The 18,921-nt window shown below is 39.5% G+C and overlaps 2 protein-coding genes across 4 annotated transcripts in view; both read right to left on the reverse strand.

Annotated features, from left to right (window-relative positions):
• Positions 1-18,921, reverse strand: part of LOC127511075 (gastrula zinc finger protein XlCGF8.2DB-like) — a 91,419-nt gene that overhangs the window by 41,526 nt on the left and 30,972 nt on the right. The gene's annotated exons all lie outside the window — the stretch shown is intronic.
• Positions 10,569-18,921, reverse strand: part of LOC127511056 (NACHT, LRR and PYD domains-containing protein 12-like) — a 70,254-nt gene continuing 61,901 nt past the window's right edge. Inside the window, 1 exon segment of the mRNA XM_051891407.1 lies at positions 10,569-11,812. Coding sequence (XP_051747367.1) covers positions 11,283-11,812 — 530 coding nt within the window. The 3' untranslated portion in view covers positions 10,569-11,282.

The raw sequence follows: 18,921 nt of genomic DNA on the forward strand, positions 1-18,921 counted from the left end.
GCAAAAAAATTAGATAAAAGTTAATATCTCAAAGCAACAGACATCACAACCAGGATATAAATATAAAAATATCAAAATCAACGTTGTGCAACAAAACTGAATTGTCATAGACCAATCCTGAAACTGCCATTCAGGTAAAAAAATCTGTCCTCTTCACTAATGCAGTGGTACTTGTGAACAATTTCAGTCAGGATTTAAGCACCATCATTTAATAAAACTAAAAATGACCTGCTTTTGGCATCTTATCAAGAGTGCATCTTTTGACAACGGATCACAACATTCTATTGGATAGCTTGAAAATTATGTTGTCACTTGTTGATAAGCATTAGCACAGATTAAGTCAAATCTATCCAAATGCTAATATTTTGTTTAAACGAACAAACGTCTTTTAGGTCGTCTGCATTTATCCTAATATATGCTGTCCCTGAGGGACATTATTATTAGAGTTCCCTTTCGAAAGGGATCTCACCTACTCAGGAACGGTGTCTAACACGCTATTAAATCACGACAATCGTATTGGCAGGTGACAGGATGGTCATGAAAAAGCGTGTGCCGGCCCTTCTTTTTGGGCTGCCCCGATATCCGGCCTAGGCTAATACTTTAGGAATATGTCTTTAGACAGAGGCGGTTCTGCTGTAGCTTTTCCGCCTCCTAGCATGCCGTAGCTCAGAGTAGGCTACTCCTACGAGAGCCTCTCAAGCTTAGGACTGGCAGCTAGTGATCCTAGTACGCCTCCTCTCATTGTGAGAGTCGTCCATGGCTGGGGCCCACCTTCTGCATTAGGCTATTAATTCGAGTAGCAGGCTCTACGGTCTCCTCGGTTTGCCTAGGTCAAGCTGAGACTCCTCTTGGTATTAGAGTAGTAGCAATATGCTGAGCTTCAGTTCCCTAGTGGTGTTAGGGTCTGACAGATAGCCAGGTGTTGTAGGCTTTTGTAAGAAAGCCTCCCCTGTGGTTCTCCTTGAGCGTTGTTAGATTTCCTCTCATTTAGAGAGTAGAAAGCACTTGCTAAAGTTAGTAGCTTTATCTAGTTCGAGCTTAGAGTAATCACTCCGCCAAAAGTTCCTTGATTATCATCAAGTCGCGAGATCGAGTGTTGCCCCCTCTGTGGAATTTCTTCCTGTTGAGGCCTCCATTCCTCCAGAGCTTAGTTCAGATGGTTGTTCTCGTCTTGGAACCAGAGCTTTTGCTCAGGTTTAGCTCACTTCGCTCCCAGAGCTCTGTGCTCCATCTGTGCCCACCACCAGTGATGCTCAGGTCGAGCGTATCGAGTACTCCCTCCTTTCAGGGCGAGTTGAGCATGCTCCCTTAGAGCTTAAGCATTAGCCCCGGGGCTGTGATCGTGTTATGCTAGAGTAGTCGGCCCTATCTGGGGCCTCCTCATAAGCCCGGTCGCATAGATTTGTACTCCCCTCGTTTTAAAGTTAGAAAGCGATATGCAGAGTACACGGCTTGTGATGGCAATACAAACGAGTATTCCAAGCCTGCAAACCTCTAGTTGCTGCTTTCTGCTGGAGTTAGATTTGCTACCAAGTAGTTGGCCCTCCTTGACAGCGATCCTCCGGGTTGAGCTAGGCTCCTGATGTTTTAGCTCCCTAGAGTTGAGCAGATGGTAATCAGGTAGCTCAGGCTCCAGTAGAGCCTCCCTAACTAGCCCCAGAATTCTAGATCTGCTACTAAGTAGTTGCCCCTCAAGCTGGCCTCCTTGAAGGCAATCCTTTGGGTCGAGCAGGTCCTTATAACTTCTAGCCAAGTTAGTATCTTGACTCCCTAGAGTTATTTCATCACTTGCATTGAGCTTGGTAAATACTCATTTCAGTTGAGTCCAGATGGTACTCTCCTCACATTAAGGGTCGTTCTTAGAGTACAGTGCTCCAGAGGTCTGGTCGTAAGGTTAAAGTTCTTTTGTGAGACCTCCCTGGTAGATCGTTATTAAGAGATTCTTTAAGAGATTATTTTTAGTAAGAAGTTCCATGGTAGATCAGCCCCTGTTGGAGCTGGAGGTTTGCCTCTCATTAGGGACCCTATGTAGAGTACTCAGCCTCCAGAGTGCCTTGTTTAAGAAGTGCTCTGTAGGTCCAAGTTTGAGCAGAGTAACTCCCCTTGATTGCAAGGGTTCATAGTGCTATGCTGAGTCCTGCTCCCCAGGATGCCTGTCTCTGCGATCCGGTCTGAGCTGGTTACTGCCAGTTTGCAGTCCCTCTTTCTGGACGTCTCCTCTGGAGGCAAGTGCATTAGAGACTATGTTTAGGTAACAGACAGTTTGCTGGCCTGGCTAGGGGTAGACATGCTCCCCTGAGAAGTGACTGGCCTGGGCTTCTTTCAGCTTCCTGGCCACATTCCCCTAAAAAGGTACCCTTCTGTTTGAAGTTTTGGTTCCAAGACTTTGAGCGGCTTTGGTAGGCCTCTAGATATTTCTGGGGGCCTCTTTGAGGCTTATAGCTTGGGTGTTGGCCATAGGGAATGCTGTCACTGACAGCCTATTCGACCCACAGGAGGAGCGATTTTGGCATTTCTGTTGAATTGTCCATCTGTTTTTTGTCAGCCATTCTTTGGCATGCACTCCCTCAGCATGGCTGTATGGGTATTTCATTCCCCATATCTACTTTCAAAAGGGAACGTCTCAGGTTGCGCATGTAACCATTGTTCCCTTAGAACAGGCCATCTCCCTGCCATGCCTCAGGGCTGCCAGCCGAACAGTCCCTTCAAACAATAAGTGGATGATTGGTTCTCTAGGCGACCCTTATCTGCGTTGGGGTCGCACTAGTAGTGATGTCATAGGCTGTCGCAGGCCAATACAATTTTCATGATTTGATAGTGTTTCAGACACCGGTTCTCACTGAGGCGTTCCCCATAGCGTGTTAAGACAGTGTCTCGTTCCCTGTTCTCAGGGAACCATGGTTACATGCGTAACCTGAGACATTCTATATCTATTAAAAAAAAAAACTCACTACATGTACTGTGCTAGACTAACTGGGGACTAGTGACAGCTCTTGTATATTGCTGCCCTATTGTCAGTTTGATTTCTTCTACTGCTCTCCTCATCTGTAAGTCACTTGGGATAAAAGCATCAGCTAAATGATTAAATATAAAGCTAATCGATTTACATAATCATATCCTCACAATGTGATGAAACTGCACAACTGTCCAAGTTAGGAGATAGTATTGTTTATTTTGCAGCTGCATCAACAAACTGATGATAGATAACGAAAAAAATCACCAATTAATTATTGCTTATTAATCACGTCTGCACGGAGTGCATGGGGAAAAAATCCCCCAGTCAGATCACTTTACAGTAATGAATAATGCATTTCTGTGGATCCCACACTGTTTGCCGGTGTAAGGACTCTCACCTGTTTGACTGTTCACTGTGAATCATGAGTTGCTTTAAGTTTAAAACTGTTTCCACACTAATGACATATAAAACAGTACTCACCTGAATGTTTTATCTTTGTGTGGTAATTAAGGGTTACTTTACGTCGGAAACTCTTTCCACACTGATCACATGTGAAAGGCCTCTCTCCAGTGTGAATTTTCATGTGTTGTTTAAGGTTTCCTTTTTCAGTGAAACTCATTCCACATTGTTGACATGTGAAAGGCTTCTCTCCAGTGTGAATCTTCTTGTGTGAATCATAGATTGATTTAAGTCTAAAATTCTTTCCACACTGATCACATGTGAAAGGCTTCTCTCCAGTGTGAATCATCTTGTGTGATTCACAGGTTGATTTAAGTCTGAAACTTTTTCCACAATGTTGACATTTGAAAGGCTTCTCTCCAGTGTGAATGATCATGTGTCGTTTAAGGTTTCCTTTTTTAGTGAAACTCATCCCACACTGTTGACATGTGAAAGGCTTCTGTTCAATGTGAATTTTCATGTGGTTGTTAAGGTTTTGTTTTTGATCGAAACTCTTTCCAAAATGAGAGCAAGTGAAGTTACTGTCAAATTCAGTCTTCAGAATTTTTTTTTGTGATGAAGTCGTTTCAGTCTGTATGGATTTTTCAACATCAATGAAATCACATCTCTTATACTGATCTTTCTCTTCTGTTTCTTTCAGTTCTTGATTCCCTTCTTTCAGTGCCATCAGGTCTAAAGCAAAAAAAATACAAGTTAATAGCAGTTTAATGGCTCAAAGCAACAGATTCACAACCAGGATAAAAAATATTAAAATATCAAAACCAACATAGTGTAACAAAACTGCATTGCCATCCTGAATCTGCCATTCAGGTAAATTCAGGATTTAAGCACCATCATTTAATAAAGCTATAAATTACCTGCTTTTTGCGTCTTATCTCGAGGGCATCTTTCTTCTAGTGCTATTAGGTCTTTTGACAATGGATCACAACATTCTATTAGATAGCTTTAGAATTATGTTGTCACTTGTGGATAAGCATTAGCACGGTTTAAGTCAAATCTATCCAAATAAACAAACAGATGTCTTAAAACACAAGTATGGTGTGCAACAGGGTTCAATATTAGGTCTTCTGCTTTTCTCCTAATATATGCTGTCCCTGAGGAACATTATCATTAGAGTTCACAAAGTTTTCTATATCTATTAAAAAAAAACTTGCAACATGTACTGTCCTAGACTAACTGGAGACTGGTGACAACACTTGTATATTGTTGCCCTATTGTTAGTTTGATTGCTTCTAACTGCTCTCCTCATCTGTAAGTCACTTGGGATAAACGTCTGCTAAATGATTAAATGTAAAGCCAATAAAACCTGGATTTACATTTCCTCACAATGTGATGAAACTACACAACTGTCCAAGTTAGAGAGTATTGTTGATTTTGCAGCTGTATCAACCAACTGATGATAGATAACGAAATAATCACCAATTCATTATTGTTTATTAATCACATCTGCACACAGTGCATGGAAAAAAAAGTCCCCCAGTCATGTCACTTTACAGTAGTGAATGGTGCATTTCTGTGGATCCCACACTGTTTGCAGGTGTAAGGACTCTCACCTGTGTGACTGTTCATGTGTGAATCATGAGTTGCTTTATGTTTGAAACTCTTTCCACATTAATGACATATAAAACATTACTCACCTGAGTGTTTTCTCTTGGGAACTTGGGAATTAAGGGTTACTTTACATTGGAAACTCTTTCCATACTGATCACATGCAAACAGCTTCTCTCCAGTGTGACTGTTCATGTGGTGTTTAAGGTTTCCTTTATCAGTGAATCTCTTTCCACACTGTTGACATGTGAAAGGCTTCTCTCCAGTGTGAATATTCTTGTGTGAATCACGGGTTGATTTAAGTCTGAAACTCTTTCCACACTGATCACATGTGAAAGGCTTCTCTCCAGTGTGAATGATCATGTGTCGTTTAAGGTTTCCTTTCTGACTGAAACTCATTCCACACTGTTGGCATGTGTAAGGCTTCTCTTTAGTGTGAGTTCTCATGTGGATTTTAAGGTTAGGTTTTTCAGTGAAACTCTTTCCACAACGAGAGCAGGTTAAGTCACTGTTAGATTCAATTTTCTCAGTCTGTGTGGATTTTTCTACATCCATGAAATCATGTCTATTATGTAGATCTTTCTCTTCTATTTCTTTCAGTTCTTGATTCTCTTCTTTCAGTGCCATCAGGTCTAATGCAAAAAAGATAAATGCAGGTTAACCCTTTAAGACCGGATGGAGCGCCCGCGCTCCCATTTGCGTGTCTCTTTAAGAGTCAATAAAAACTGAACCCATATAGGTAGCACAAAAATTATTTTTGCATACAAAACCAGAGATTTTACTCGTTCAGATGAAGCCTCCCACAAGCTCCTGTTGCGTTGTTTTCACCCTCTAATGAGTCTGAGTAATATGCGTTTACAACAAAAACAGCACAGCTACTAACTGAATACAAATATGTAGATTTCACGTTCTCATAACTTCATGAAAAATGCATAGATCATAAAAAACAAATGGCACATCATTATTTAAAACAGATTCTCACAATTTGACTCTCCTTGCTACAGTTTTGGAGTTATGAGTCTTTACTTTTGTGTATGTCGCTCAGAAAAAAAAACTCTAAAGGTTAATGGCAGTTTAGTGCCTCAAATCAACAGAAATCAAAAGTATGAATGCAACAAAACTGGGTTGCTATTATAGACCAGTCCAGAATTTGCCATTCAGCTCTAAAATATTAGGAAATAGAGTCCCCTCACTTTGCTATGGTACTTGTAAACAATTTCAATAAAGGATTTAAGCACCAATAATTATTAAAGTTATATGTGACCTGCTTTTGGCATCTGATCATGAGTGCATAAATACTATTAGCTCTTTTGACAATGGATCACAACATTCTATTGGATAGCTTGAGAGTCATGTAGTCATTTGTTGATAAGCATAAGCACGGTTTAGGTTAAATCTATCTGACTACTAATATTTTGTGTAAACAAATAGACGTCTTTAAACAAGTATGGAGTGCAACAAAGCTCAGTATTAGGTCCTCTTCTTTTCTCCAAATATCCTTAGATTATTAGAGTTCACTATGTATTGGCAATGATACTGTTTTACATTTCCTCACAACATGATGAAATTGCACTGTCCACTGTTAAGGCAGGGTATCATTGATTTTGTGGCTTTATCAACCAACTGGTAATAGACAATATTAGAATTTTACTGTTTAATTTTATTAATTAGATTTGCAAGCCCCAAATGCACTGTCCTTCACCATGGGTGAATCATCAATCTAGCCTCCCCAGTCCATTACCGCTCTTCTAGAACCCCTTGACCCAAGTCCTCTGATCCAGATTATTATAAGTAAAATATCTAGCTTCCACCAGTGAACTGCAAGAGTTTTACACTTTCTTTGTACGTTGAATACGGAAGGCAGTCTGGCTGAAGCTAGATATTTTACTTCATAACTTGTTTAAATATTGATTTTTTTTTTTTTTTTTTACTCAAACAGTATATTATTAACCCTCCGGAGCATATGTTTATAGTGGATGGATGGATGTGGATGGAAGCAATTTCTTCAGCTCATACTCACTGATCCCTGTCACTGCCATTATAAAGCTTGGAGGTGTCAGGATTTTTATTTATATTTTTGCAATTATGTTCATCAGAAAGAAGAAAGTCATATACACCTAGGATGGCTTGCCATATACACCTGGTATTTTAATCTGTCTCTTTGCCCACTTTCAACCACTTCTTTCCTGATTTTTTGAGGGGAGGGACTATGGGCAGGTATATGTATGTTTTTGTTTTTTTTTTTCCATTCTGTTCGCTGTACGTCGACACAAAACCATCAGTGCTTGACTTTTTAATGTTGTATTCATATTTTAATGCAGTTTACCTAATTTGCCAATAAACCAGTTTTATTGATTGCAATAAAGATGAAGCTATTGGGACCGTTTAGACACACACATATTTTTCCCAGCACTTCAAATGTTATTTTTAATGTGATGACCATAAACATTTTTTGTTCATCCTTCTGAGATTGTCCCCATTGTAAAACCGAACGTTTACAAATTTAACATTTGATAGAAAACACTTTTTTATTTTTAAATAAGACAATAATTACCACTTTAACCAGCAGGTGGCGGCAAAGTAGTATTTATTTGCGCATATACCAGCCATTTCCTCTAATCATTTTTCACTTCGTTTTTGACTAAATATTAAACTTTATGAAATAACTAGGTTTACATTTTGTCAATGTGAAGTATGACGTACTCACAAAATCCTATGAAAAAACTTTTCTTGTGAATGAATGACACAGAAAGCGAACTGAATTTAGCCGAGGAGGCACACTGAGGTACTTTTTTATTTATTTTCTATGCTAAATTAATGCTATGCCTGACTATTTAAGTGACTATATTCTGATTATAAACTAAGTATTACACTACTGATGCTCAACACACCAGCAAATTAAATTTCACCGGAAGTTTTCCAGGTGGCTTATAATAATGCGGAAGTTCTAAAGAACACTCCGTGCATATAGCTCATTAAAGTCTAATCTAATAATTGAGTTCAGCTTTGAGAATGAAACCAACCTGTATGTTCCTCAGTATCTTCCGGTTTCAAACTGAATACTTCTTCAATCTTTATGTCTTCACTCTCCTCTTTAATAATCGCCATCTTTGTTTGTTCCTCAGTATCTTCTTGTTTCAAACTGAATACTTCTTCAATCCTCAGGTCTTCACTGTCCTCTCTAATAAACTCCATCTTTATAATAGTGTTACGTGGATCTCAGTCGCTTCACCAGGTCTGTGTTTTTGGACACTCTGTCATGTATAAGATGAGAATATTTAACAGAAAGAAAAACACTCAAAACTAAATCTCTGATTGTGTCTCAATCAGATCTAGTTCAGTAGTTCAATGCACTGGTAAGAGAATCAGAGTAAGAGTTAATGGACTTAAATGATCCGATTACACTAAAAACACTGAAAACCAGCACTACAAACTAATAAAAGAACACAAACTATACAGACTGACACTGATTCTTGAGATTAAGGGACAAAACATGTTTGAGAAGTTAGTTTTTATTATTTAAGAACATTATTTTAAACTGATATATTTGAGACAAAGGTCTCAGCTAATGAACCATGCAAGGGAACATTTTTGTTTTGAAAATATTTTTCTCAGAAATGTGTTTTACATTTATTCAATTCATAACTTAATTTGTGTCAGCTCTGCCAGATGCATTAAAAGGCATGATATTTTAATTTGGTCCATCCAACAACAGTGTAAAATATTCAATTATGTAATAATAGTGTTCACAAAAGGAGCTAAGTGGAAAAAATAAAAACTGTAAATGTTTTTTCTTGAGTTATGGTTATTATGAACAATCAAGTTCCTAAATTCCTTAATTCTCTTCCCTCTTTTTTAATATTAAACATATATAATCAATGTTCTTAGATGAATCAGACATGATATCATGTAGCTAGTTCAGTTTATGTTTTAATATTTTAACACAACGAACTGGGGAATAAAAAGAAGAACAATAAGATGTTTCTTTCAAAATTAACAAATTTGTCAAGCTGAGGACATGATAAACATGTATTTTTTCAAATTTAGAGCATGTATTAAAATAATACTAACACAATTATTTAAAAATAAAAGTAATGAATGTCCTGAGTATCCTTTCCTTCAGATGTAACTTAAGTATTTTTTATTTTGATGAATGTATTAATTTTGAACATAAGAGGGCTTGTGTGTAGGACATGTTTTGTCCCTGATCTCAAGAATCAGTGATATACTTGTTTGTGTTTGTTGCATTTGTGCTTCAATTCAGTGAATCATTTTGCAAAGTTCGTTTAAGTTTGAGTTTCATCAAAAGCTCATTCATTCAAAGCTCACTACTCGCCAGAGACTGAAATCGTGTTTATGATAAACTGATTCACGATATAAGGAGCGAAATGAGACGAGCCTTTAATGTTACTCATGTGTTTTCATTCCATTACTTGGCTCAAATAACGTTAATAAATGTCGCTTGTGAAACTTGGAAGACAATTAAACGGTTCCTATAAGTTTAAAAGTTAAACGCTTAAAACACAAACCTTTCTTCAGCCAAATCCCAGCAGATGCACGCGGTGCAGCCTTATGATGTCACACCATTAGACCAAAATAAACGTCCTGTTTACAATCACACAAATGCATAGAAAATTTAAAATAGATGTCAGATGAGTTCAGAGTTGATTTCTCGGTGAAATACATATTTAAATACATATAGTCCAATGATGTACTGAAAATGTAGTGAAAATAGTTTGAGATTCTGTCTAAAAGGCAAAACTTTAATGTCTGCGTGTAGAAACCATACCAGCATTAAAATGCAAACAGTGACAAATGTGATTTACAAGTAAAAAATATATAATCATAATATGATTAAAAGGGTGTGACATTTTCTCTAACTGTGAAAATCCCTTCTTCTTCTGAATGTTCTTCTCATGTGAAATATGTGCTGCTCCTAGCCAAACATCAAAATAACACAATGACAGGAGCCTTCAGGATCAATGGTGTGGATCAGGGAACCATCAAGATGACGGCTCCAATTTTAGAGCTCCACATTGTGGACCCAGAAACCTACAAAAGCCTGAAGTTTGATCCTGCGAATAAGACCCTGCTGTCTTCTGCTGAAAAAGTGTGCAACCCACATTAGCTCTGATAAAAAGGCTATAATAGAGGACATCTAGAGGCTAACTTCTTCCCTTGTTGATGAAGTATGAAAATGCTAATTTGCTGATTTGTTCAGTTCTGTATGTTGTACTAGAAATGTTGAAAATGTGGACACTTACAAGAGCAAGGCTATAATGTCGTGTATGTTTTATAATTGGGATCATTTAGTACACACTAAATAGTTCTGTCATACAGTAGATAATCCCATCGTATGAATGATCGTACGTTGGTAAAAGTGTCAGTTAAAAACAATCGTATTTTGAATATCATGCGGTACGTGAGGTGATAGAGAGGGTACGCAAATAAAAATACTGAGTTTTGCCATTCATATCATTCTACGCTTCCTTAAAACAACATTAAAACCGAGCATGTATTTCTAGCAGGCAAAATGACGTAAATACATGTGCATTTAGATTGATTTAAAACTCAAACTCTCTTCAATACAAAAACATACCCTGTGTGAGTTCTTGTTTTTAATGTGGATATTATACAAGCACTAATGCACAAGACAAGGCAGAAAAATCAATTAATTACAATGAATTCCCATTTAACATTTAAAACGATCATTTTCAACACAATGAATGTTTTAAAACGCATCAATACACATTTCCCAACACTTGTTTCCTTCTTTAATACATTTCCTTAAAAGAAATAACTACATTAATGAAGAATAATGTCTTAGAATGACGTATGTGCAATCGATTAGCTTATAGCACACGAGTCTGCATGGTTAGCAATGAGCTATGTTACACTCATTACACAAAGTTGACAAACACTTTTTAACAGCAAATCAACAGTTAATTTAACATATTTCACAATATAATTCTAATCACAATTCTCCACCAGATTTACTATGCCAGATTACACACTCATTGAAAAACTTCTGTACATGAGCTGAGACCTGACGTGAGATTTGATCGTAGCCTCCGCTCATGTCCATACTGATAAATGCCAAGTTGAATGGAAACAGCCATATTCACCGTTCATTTCATGAGGCCCAATTAGAGAATTCATTACACACATTTATTCTGACATGTTATTTCACTGACAGAAGTTCAGCTGTAGTATTAATGAAATGAAGAGAAAATAAGAGACTCTAACATCTCACTGTTACTGATTTATCATGAGCTCAAAGCATTATGGGTAGAATCTCTCTATAGTCTATTCTGATTCATCAACACAATTTCACTGATGATCCAGAATAAACATAAAACCCAGGATAGAGCGGTTGAGTGAATGTGGTCTGGACTGTGTGGATGAGGATCATTGTGTCTCCAGAGACGCTGTAGAAGGACAGAGTTCCTGCACTGTGATCCACATACACTCCTATTCTACTGCTGATGATGGGCTTTACTGGGAGATTAGTGTGTATGTTATTGTGTCTGAATGAGTATCTGGAGAAAGAGCAGTCCAAACACCAGGACTGATCATTATATCCAAACTCACACTCAATACCCTGTCCCTTCCTGCTGATGCTCTTATATGACACTGATATAAACACACCAACACGTCCACTCCACTCAATCTCCCAGTAACAGCGTCCACACACACTCTCTCTACACAACACCTGAATCCAATGATCAAATCTGTCTGGATGATCAGGATACGGCTGCTCTGTGTTAGTGTAAGTAATCACTCTGTTCCTCTCAGACAGACAGAGGAGTTTATGTGCTGTGTTCAGATCCAGAGTGAGCTGATGGGAATCTGATGGAGATAAAACACATCAGAATCAGGAATTATGAATCTGATCTTTTAATGAATCTGAACTCTTCATGTTCAATATATCATCAGTGTCTCAGTACAGTTTACCAGATATCCTGTGCAAATCATCATTTACATGATCAACTATAAAACTCTTCTGTCATGTTTTCTTTCTCCTTCTACAGGAAGAACATGAACACACTCAGTGAGTTTTTCTGCTTGTTTTCTTAGTGACTTACATTGTAGGAAGTCGTTCCTGGTCCTGGGAACAATGTTGGTGAAAGTGACTGTGGAAATCAACAGACATGAAGAGTGTGATTATCATGTCAAGAGAAATATCATGTTGAATATTTATGATTCGCGATCGGGGCGGCTCTGAAGTTCTTCCAAGCAGGTTCAGTCACTCTTAACATACATCACACCACAGGAAAATCTGATAAGGTAATCTGTAGAACCATCAAGATAATCAGGAAATTTTTGTCGGAAGGGGAGGAAACGGCCCAAAACCAGCCCGATTATCTTGTGGTGTACCCAGCATACAACATTTTTATTATGATGATCTACATGATATGAGATGATGGAGGATCAGATGAATCTCCAGGACTTTACCTCTGTCAGAGATCTTCTTCAGCTCCTCTTTGCAGAAATCCTCCAGTTTGTCTCTCAGCTGACGGACAGATTCTCTCACGCCATCAAAAGAGGAGAGAGAACTGAAGGGATCATCATTTACGTCTGTAGATTCAGGAGGAGCTGAGAGAGACTGGAAACCCTACAGAAAACAGAAATCAAAGCTCATCACCTCCACACTTCAGCCAATAACCTGCACTACTGTCAGATTTGAGCAGCTCTTGTTGATCTTTAGTAACTCTCCTCAATCCAGCACTTTCACAGCATCAGCTTCATTCTTCTCATATTCATTATATCATGTTAGAGCTATAAGTTCTAGTGTTTGACACTTCCACTATATGTGAACTTTCTAGGAAAACATTTGATGATCAAACATCTGGCAAAAACATGAATGTAACAGATCAAGAGCATCAATGGCGTCACATGGCAGGGTTGAGTAGATTTGATCAGGAAAATCAGTTCAAAGGCAACGAGTAGATTGACCATTATTTATAACTTGAGCAGTTAGTGGCTCTGAAACTCACAAGGACTCTTAGGACACGATCACAAGGTCAGGTTTTGTGGTTTAAATACACTGAAGCATTGATAATATACAACCTCACTGTTTGAGGACTTCACTGCCAAATCCATTAATGTGTTACTGGCAAATAGTTACATTATTATAAAAGGATTATCTGATTTGGGAAACATTACTAAATTTGTAGTAAAGAAAAATAAAGAGATGATGGGAAATCTAGCTGGGTGAAACTGGTACCATCAAGTTCATGGATTTCACATTGTTGTAAAACTAAGTTTAAATATTAGTGGTCTGTTTTGGTCTGTTGCTGTCTGGAAGCTCAATATATCTTTTCAGAAAAATGTTTTCTAATACCCCGTTTCTACCAGCACGAACCGGGTGCTAGTTCAGAGCTGGTGCTATTTCCATTTTAGAGTTGGTTCACGGGCTAGAGAGTCAGCACATAGCCAGGTCTTACATCACCTTTCACAGCAACGCTAGCATGGCGGCGGCAAACACAAACACACCAAGCTTGTTCGAGATGCATCAGCTTCTCGCAGACCAATTGGTGCATGACATCAAAGCACCGCGAAAGCGATCCAAAAGCACAAGGAGTCGTATGCTACAAACGCTCCCGCAGACCCGCGCCACTCCGATGTCACACGCCGATTGGTCCGCTCAGCTCCGATTCATCTTGAACAAGTCTTCTATCAATAATGGCAGGCGTTTGTATTATGTACAGATATTAGATGACTTTTGTTTTGAAAAGTCAGTTAAGAGAGAAATTATGCAAAGGACACAGAGACCCTTAGACCCCCTTCAATTTGTGTATAGGGATAAATGAGGTGTAGAGGATGCTGTCCTAACTCTCTTACACTTCGTACTTCAGCACTTAGATAAGCCAAAAACCTTTGTTAAATTACTTTCTATTGATTTTTCTTCTGCTTTCAACACCATTCAGCCACATGTTTTAGTTGAGAAACTCATTTCTGAATTTGGATTGGATTTTAATCTTGTAGGATGGATTTTCTTGTGCAGTGAACTCAGAGTTAAAGTTAATAATTTTTTCTGAATGGCTGGTGTCATCTGCTGGGTCACCTTAAGGATGTGTCCTCTCTCCTTTATTATTTATCTTGTACACAAATGATTGTAGGAGTAGTTTTAGAAATAGGCATATTATAAAATTTGCTGATGATTCTGTAATTGCTAGCTTATTGAGTGAGGAGGTCTCCATGTATGGTCCTGTGGTTGATGACTTTATTGTTTGGTGTCAGAAGGCTTTTTTATAACCTAATGTTCTTAAAACTAAGGAGAGGACTACAGATTTTAGCTTTATTAGCAAAATTTACTCAGTATAAGCAGACAAGCATTAATGGAGTGGGTATTGAGAGTGTTGAACAGTACAAATATTTGGGTAATGTCTTAGATCATAAATTTAGATAATAAATTGTCCTTTTCTCCAAATACAGAGATTTTGTATCGCTTGTAAAAATTAAGGTCATTTAATGTGGACAAAACTTTGATGTGTATGTTCTCCAGATCATATATTGAGCCGCTGTTATCTTTTTCACTGCTGTGCTGGTTTAATTCTCTAAATGTGAAAAATAGGCATTGAATTGAGAGGATTGTAAATCAAGGAAATCAACACTTCAGTCAACGGCTCATTCTGCTCTCATGAAATGTTTCTCTGTGAGTCTCTTGCTCAAGTCCACTATGATCCTGTTCTTCTAGATCTCTGTTACCTGCAGGAAATGGATGTGATCCTGTGTGTGTGAAAGCTGCTCCAGCTCAGCGTCTCTCCTCCTCAGATCATTGATCTCCTGCTCCAGTCGCTCCAGTCGTCCTTCAGCTCGACTCACTGCAGTCTTTTCCTGATCTCTGATCCGCTGTGTGGCCTCAGAGCGGCTTCTCTCAATGGAGCGGATGAGCTCAGTGAAGATCCTCTCACTGTCCTCCACTGCTGTCTGTGCAGAGCGCTGTTAGGACACACATCACAATCACACAGTGGCTTCAGTGAGTCCTGACTGAGACTTCTCAAACTTCTCTTCTTCTCCAGACTCACCTTATGAGACTCCACAGCCTCTCTCAGCTGCTGAAGATCTTTCTCTCTCTGCTGGATCCTCTGCTGGAACCACCTCTGCGTCTCCTTCAGCTGGTGCTAAAGGATGATAAGGCATGATAAGATTATAGGTTCAATCATAAGTGCCAGCATTATTTCATCAATGTCTAGTTTTATAGGGATAATTCACCCAGAAATTTAAATTCTTTAATTGTTTACTCATCCTCATGTCTTTCAAAATTTGTATGATTTTCTCTTGCATAACACAAAAGAAGATATTCTGAATGAAATATGGTGACTCATCAATTACAACAAACCTCACTGGCTCATGCATGTCACATGACTAAACATGTCACCATATTTGATTTTTCATATCGATTCAGGATAATTAGATTATTATTTCTTGATTGAAACTTTTGGACCCTGTTGACTTTCAAATATATGGACAAATAAAACATTCCTTAAAAAACCATTTGTGTACCTCAGGAAAAAAGTCCAGGTTGTTTTACCATTAGTAAATGATGAATGTTATTGTTTTTTGTTGTTGTTGTTTTTTTGTTTTTTTTGGGTGAACTACTGGTTTAAGCAGTCTTATTAAGCAGTCTAATCATTCAGTCCTGTAGATCATCATGATGAGTGTATATAAGCAGCAGTCATTGTGCCGTCCCAACGACAAATCTTCCAGCATCCCTCCACCTCCTCATCACCATTTATGGTAAGCGTTTTACATTTCCAACACACACTCTAAGCAGTAGGCCAATCACAACAGACTGGGACCAGCTGACCAACCAGAGCAGACTGTGACTTTTTGGAAGGCAGGTTTTAAAGAAACTGAAACTAAAACAGTGTTTAGACAGAGAGGGTGAAAACAGGCACTGCAACAATGTAAATTATACGAAAAATTGTGTAAATGTGTTCTAGTAGACCCCATCAACAAAATTATGAACATGTAAATGAGTATAATGAGACCTCAAGTTCATACCTGTTTCTCTGTCCTCTGTGCTGCAGCTGATACAGTGTCGTGGTTTTTATGTTCATCCATACACAGCACACATATACACTTCTGATCAGTGCGGCAGAAAACCTCAAGGATCTTGTCGTGTTTCTGGCAGATCATCTCCTGCAGTCGTCCAGTGGCTTCAGTCAGATTGTGTCTCTTTCCTTTAAAGAAACCCTCATGTTGTTCAAGGTGATTCTGACAGTAAGAGTTCAGACACACCAGACAGGACTTGACGGCTTTGTGTTTTCTTCCAGTACAGACGTCACACTGCACATCTCCAGCTCCAGCGTAACAGTCAGCAGGAAGTTTAGTCTTCTTCAGTTTCTCCACCACTTCAGCCAGCATGGTGTTTTTAGCTAAAGCAGGTCTTGGACTGAAGGTCTGTCTGCACTGAGGGCAGCTGCAGACTCTCTCCTGATCCCAGAAGTCTGTAATACAGCTCTTACAGTAACTGTGTCCACAGGGAATGGCCACTGGATCCTTCAGGAGATCCAGACACACTGGACACAGGAACTCATCCTGAGAAATTCTTGCTTCTGCCATTTTACTGCATGAATACAGAGACACAAACACACAACAGCTCAACTACACTTCAGTTTCAGTTCCTCTGAAGTCATGTGATTCCTGTTTCCTGGTTCTGTGTTTGAGTGACGTGTCTCTATCTATATATACACATACACATACACACACACACACACCAGCCAGGCATAACATTATGACCACCTTCCTAATATTGTGTCGGTTCCCCTTTTGCCAAAACAGCCCTGACCCGTCGAGGCATGGACTCCACTAGACCCCTGAAGATGTGCTGTGGTATCTGGCACCAGGATGTTAGCAGCAGATCCTTTAAGTCCTGTAAGTTGTGAGGAGGAGCCTCCATGGATCGTACTTGTTTGTTCAGCACATCCCACAGATGCTTGATTGGATTGAGATCTGGGGAATTTGGAGGTCAAGTCAACACCTCAAACTCGTTGTGTGCTCCTCAAACCATTCCTGAACCATTTTTGCTTTGTGGCAGGAGCATTATCCTGCTGAAAGAGGCCACAGCCACCAGGGAATACCGTTTCCATGAAAGGGTGTACATGGTCTGCAACAATGCTTAGGTAGGTGGTACGTGTCAAAGTAACATCCACATGGATGGCAGGACCCAAGGTTTCCCAGCAGAACATTGCCCAAAGCATCACACTGCCTCCGTCGGCTTGCCTTCTTCCCATAGTGCATCCTGGTGCTATGTGTTCCCCAGGTAAACAACACACATGCACCCGGCCATCCATGTGATGTAAAAGAAAACGTGATTCATCAGACCAGGCCACCTTCTTTCATTGCTCTGTGGTCCAGTTCTGATGCTCACGTGTCCACTGTTGGCTCTTTCGGCGGTGGACAGGGGTCAGCATGGGCACCCTGACTGGTCTGCGGCTATGCAGCCCCATACGCAACAAACTGTGATGCACTGTGTATTCTGACACCTTTCTGTCAGAACCAGCATTAACTTCTTGAGCAATTTAAGCTACAGTAACTCGTCTACTGGATCGGACCACACGGGCCAGCCTTCACTCCCCACGTGCATCAATGAGCCTCGGCCGCCCATGACCCTGTCGCCGGTTCACCACTGTTCCTTCTTTGGACCACTTTTGATAGATACTGACCACTGCAGACCGGGAACACCCCACAAGAGCTGCAGTTTTGGAGATGCTCTGACCCAGTCGTCTAGCCATCACAATTTGGCTCTTGTCACACTTGCTCAAATCCTTACTCTTGCCCATTTTTTCAGCTTCTAACACATCAACTCTGAGGACAAAATGTTCACTTACTGCCTAATATTTCCCACCCACTAACAGGTGCCATGATGAAGAGTTTGTGTTTATGTCTGCATTCATGTTAGTCAATCAAATAATGCACAGTTCAACATTCATTATTTCTCTCATGTCCTTTTATTTATAATCTTTCATTCACATTGCAGCATTTATCACAGAAAGACAGAAGGGTGAAATATAGCCTGATGGCTATACATTTGTGAATGTAAAAATCTGTGGAAAAAAAATCAAAGATGAATTTCATAAATTCACAAATGTGTGGCTTGAGACAAAAAAGAACAACTGAACTAAAAAAAAGCAGATGGTCAGGTGCAGCCACAGGAGTTCATACACTATATTGCCAAAAGTATTGGGACACCCAATCACTTCCATGGCCACAGGTGTATAAAATCAAGCACCTAGGCATGCAGACTGCTTCTACAAACATTTGTGAAAGAATGGGTCATTCTCAAGAGCTCAGTGAATTCAAGCGTGGTACAGTGATAGGTTGCCACCTGTGCAATAAGTCCATTCGTGAAATTTCCTCACTACTTAATATTCCTGTTAGTGGTATCATAACAAACAGTTGGGCAATTGGGAACAACAGCAACTCAGCCACGAAGTGGTAGGCCACGTAAAATCACAGAGCGGGGTCAGTGCATGCTGAGGCTCACAGTGCGCAGAAGTCACCAACTTTCTGTCAATAGCTACAGACCTCCAAACTTCATGTGGCCTTCAGATTAGCTCAAGAACAGTGTGTAGAGAGCTTCATGGAATGAGTTTCCATGGCCGAGCAGCTGCATCCAAGCCTTACATCACCAAGTGCAATGCAAAACGTCAGATCCAGTGGTGTAAAGCACGCCGCCTGCAGCAGTCCTGACCTCAACCCGATAAAACACCTTTGGGATGAATTAGAGCGGAGACTGCGAGCCAGGCCTTCTCGCCAACATCACTGCCTGACCTCACAAATGTGTATCTAGAAGAATGGTCAAAAATTCCCATAAACACACTCCTAAACCTTGTGGAAAGCCTTCCCAGAAGAGTTGAAGCTGAAATAGCTGCAAAGTGTGAGCCAACTCCATACTATGGATTAAGAATGGGATGTCATTAAAGTTCATGTGCACGTAAAGGCAAACC

Source organism: Ctenopharyngodon idella, chromosome 4, assembly GCF_019924925.1.
Source record: "Ctenopharyngodon idella isolate HZGC_01 chromosome 4, HZGC01, whole genome shotgun sequence".
NCBI lineage: Eukaryota > Metazoa > Chordata > Actinopteri > Cypriniformes > Xenocyprididae > Ctenopharyngodon > Ctenopharyngodon idella.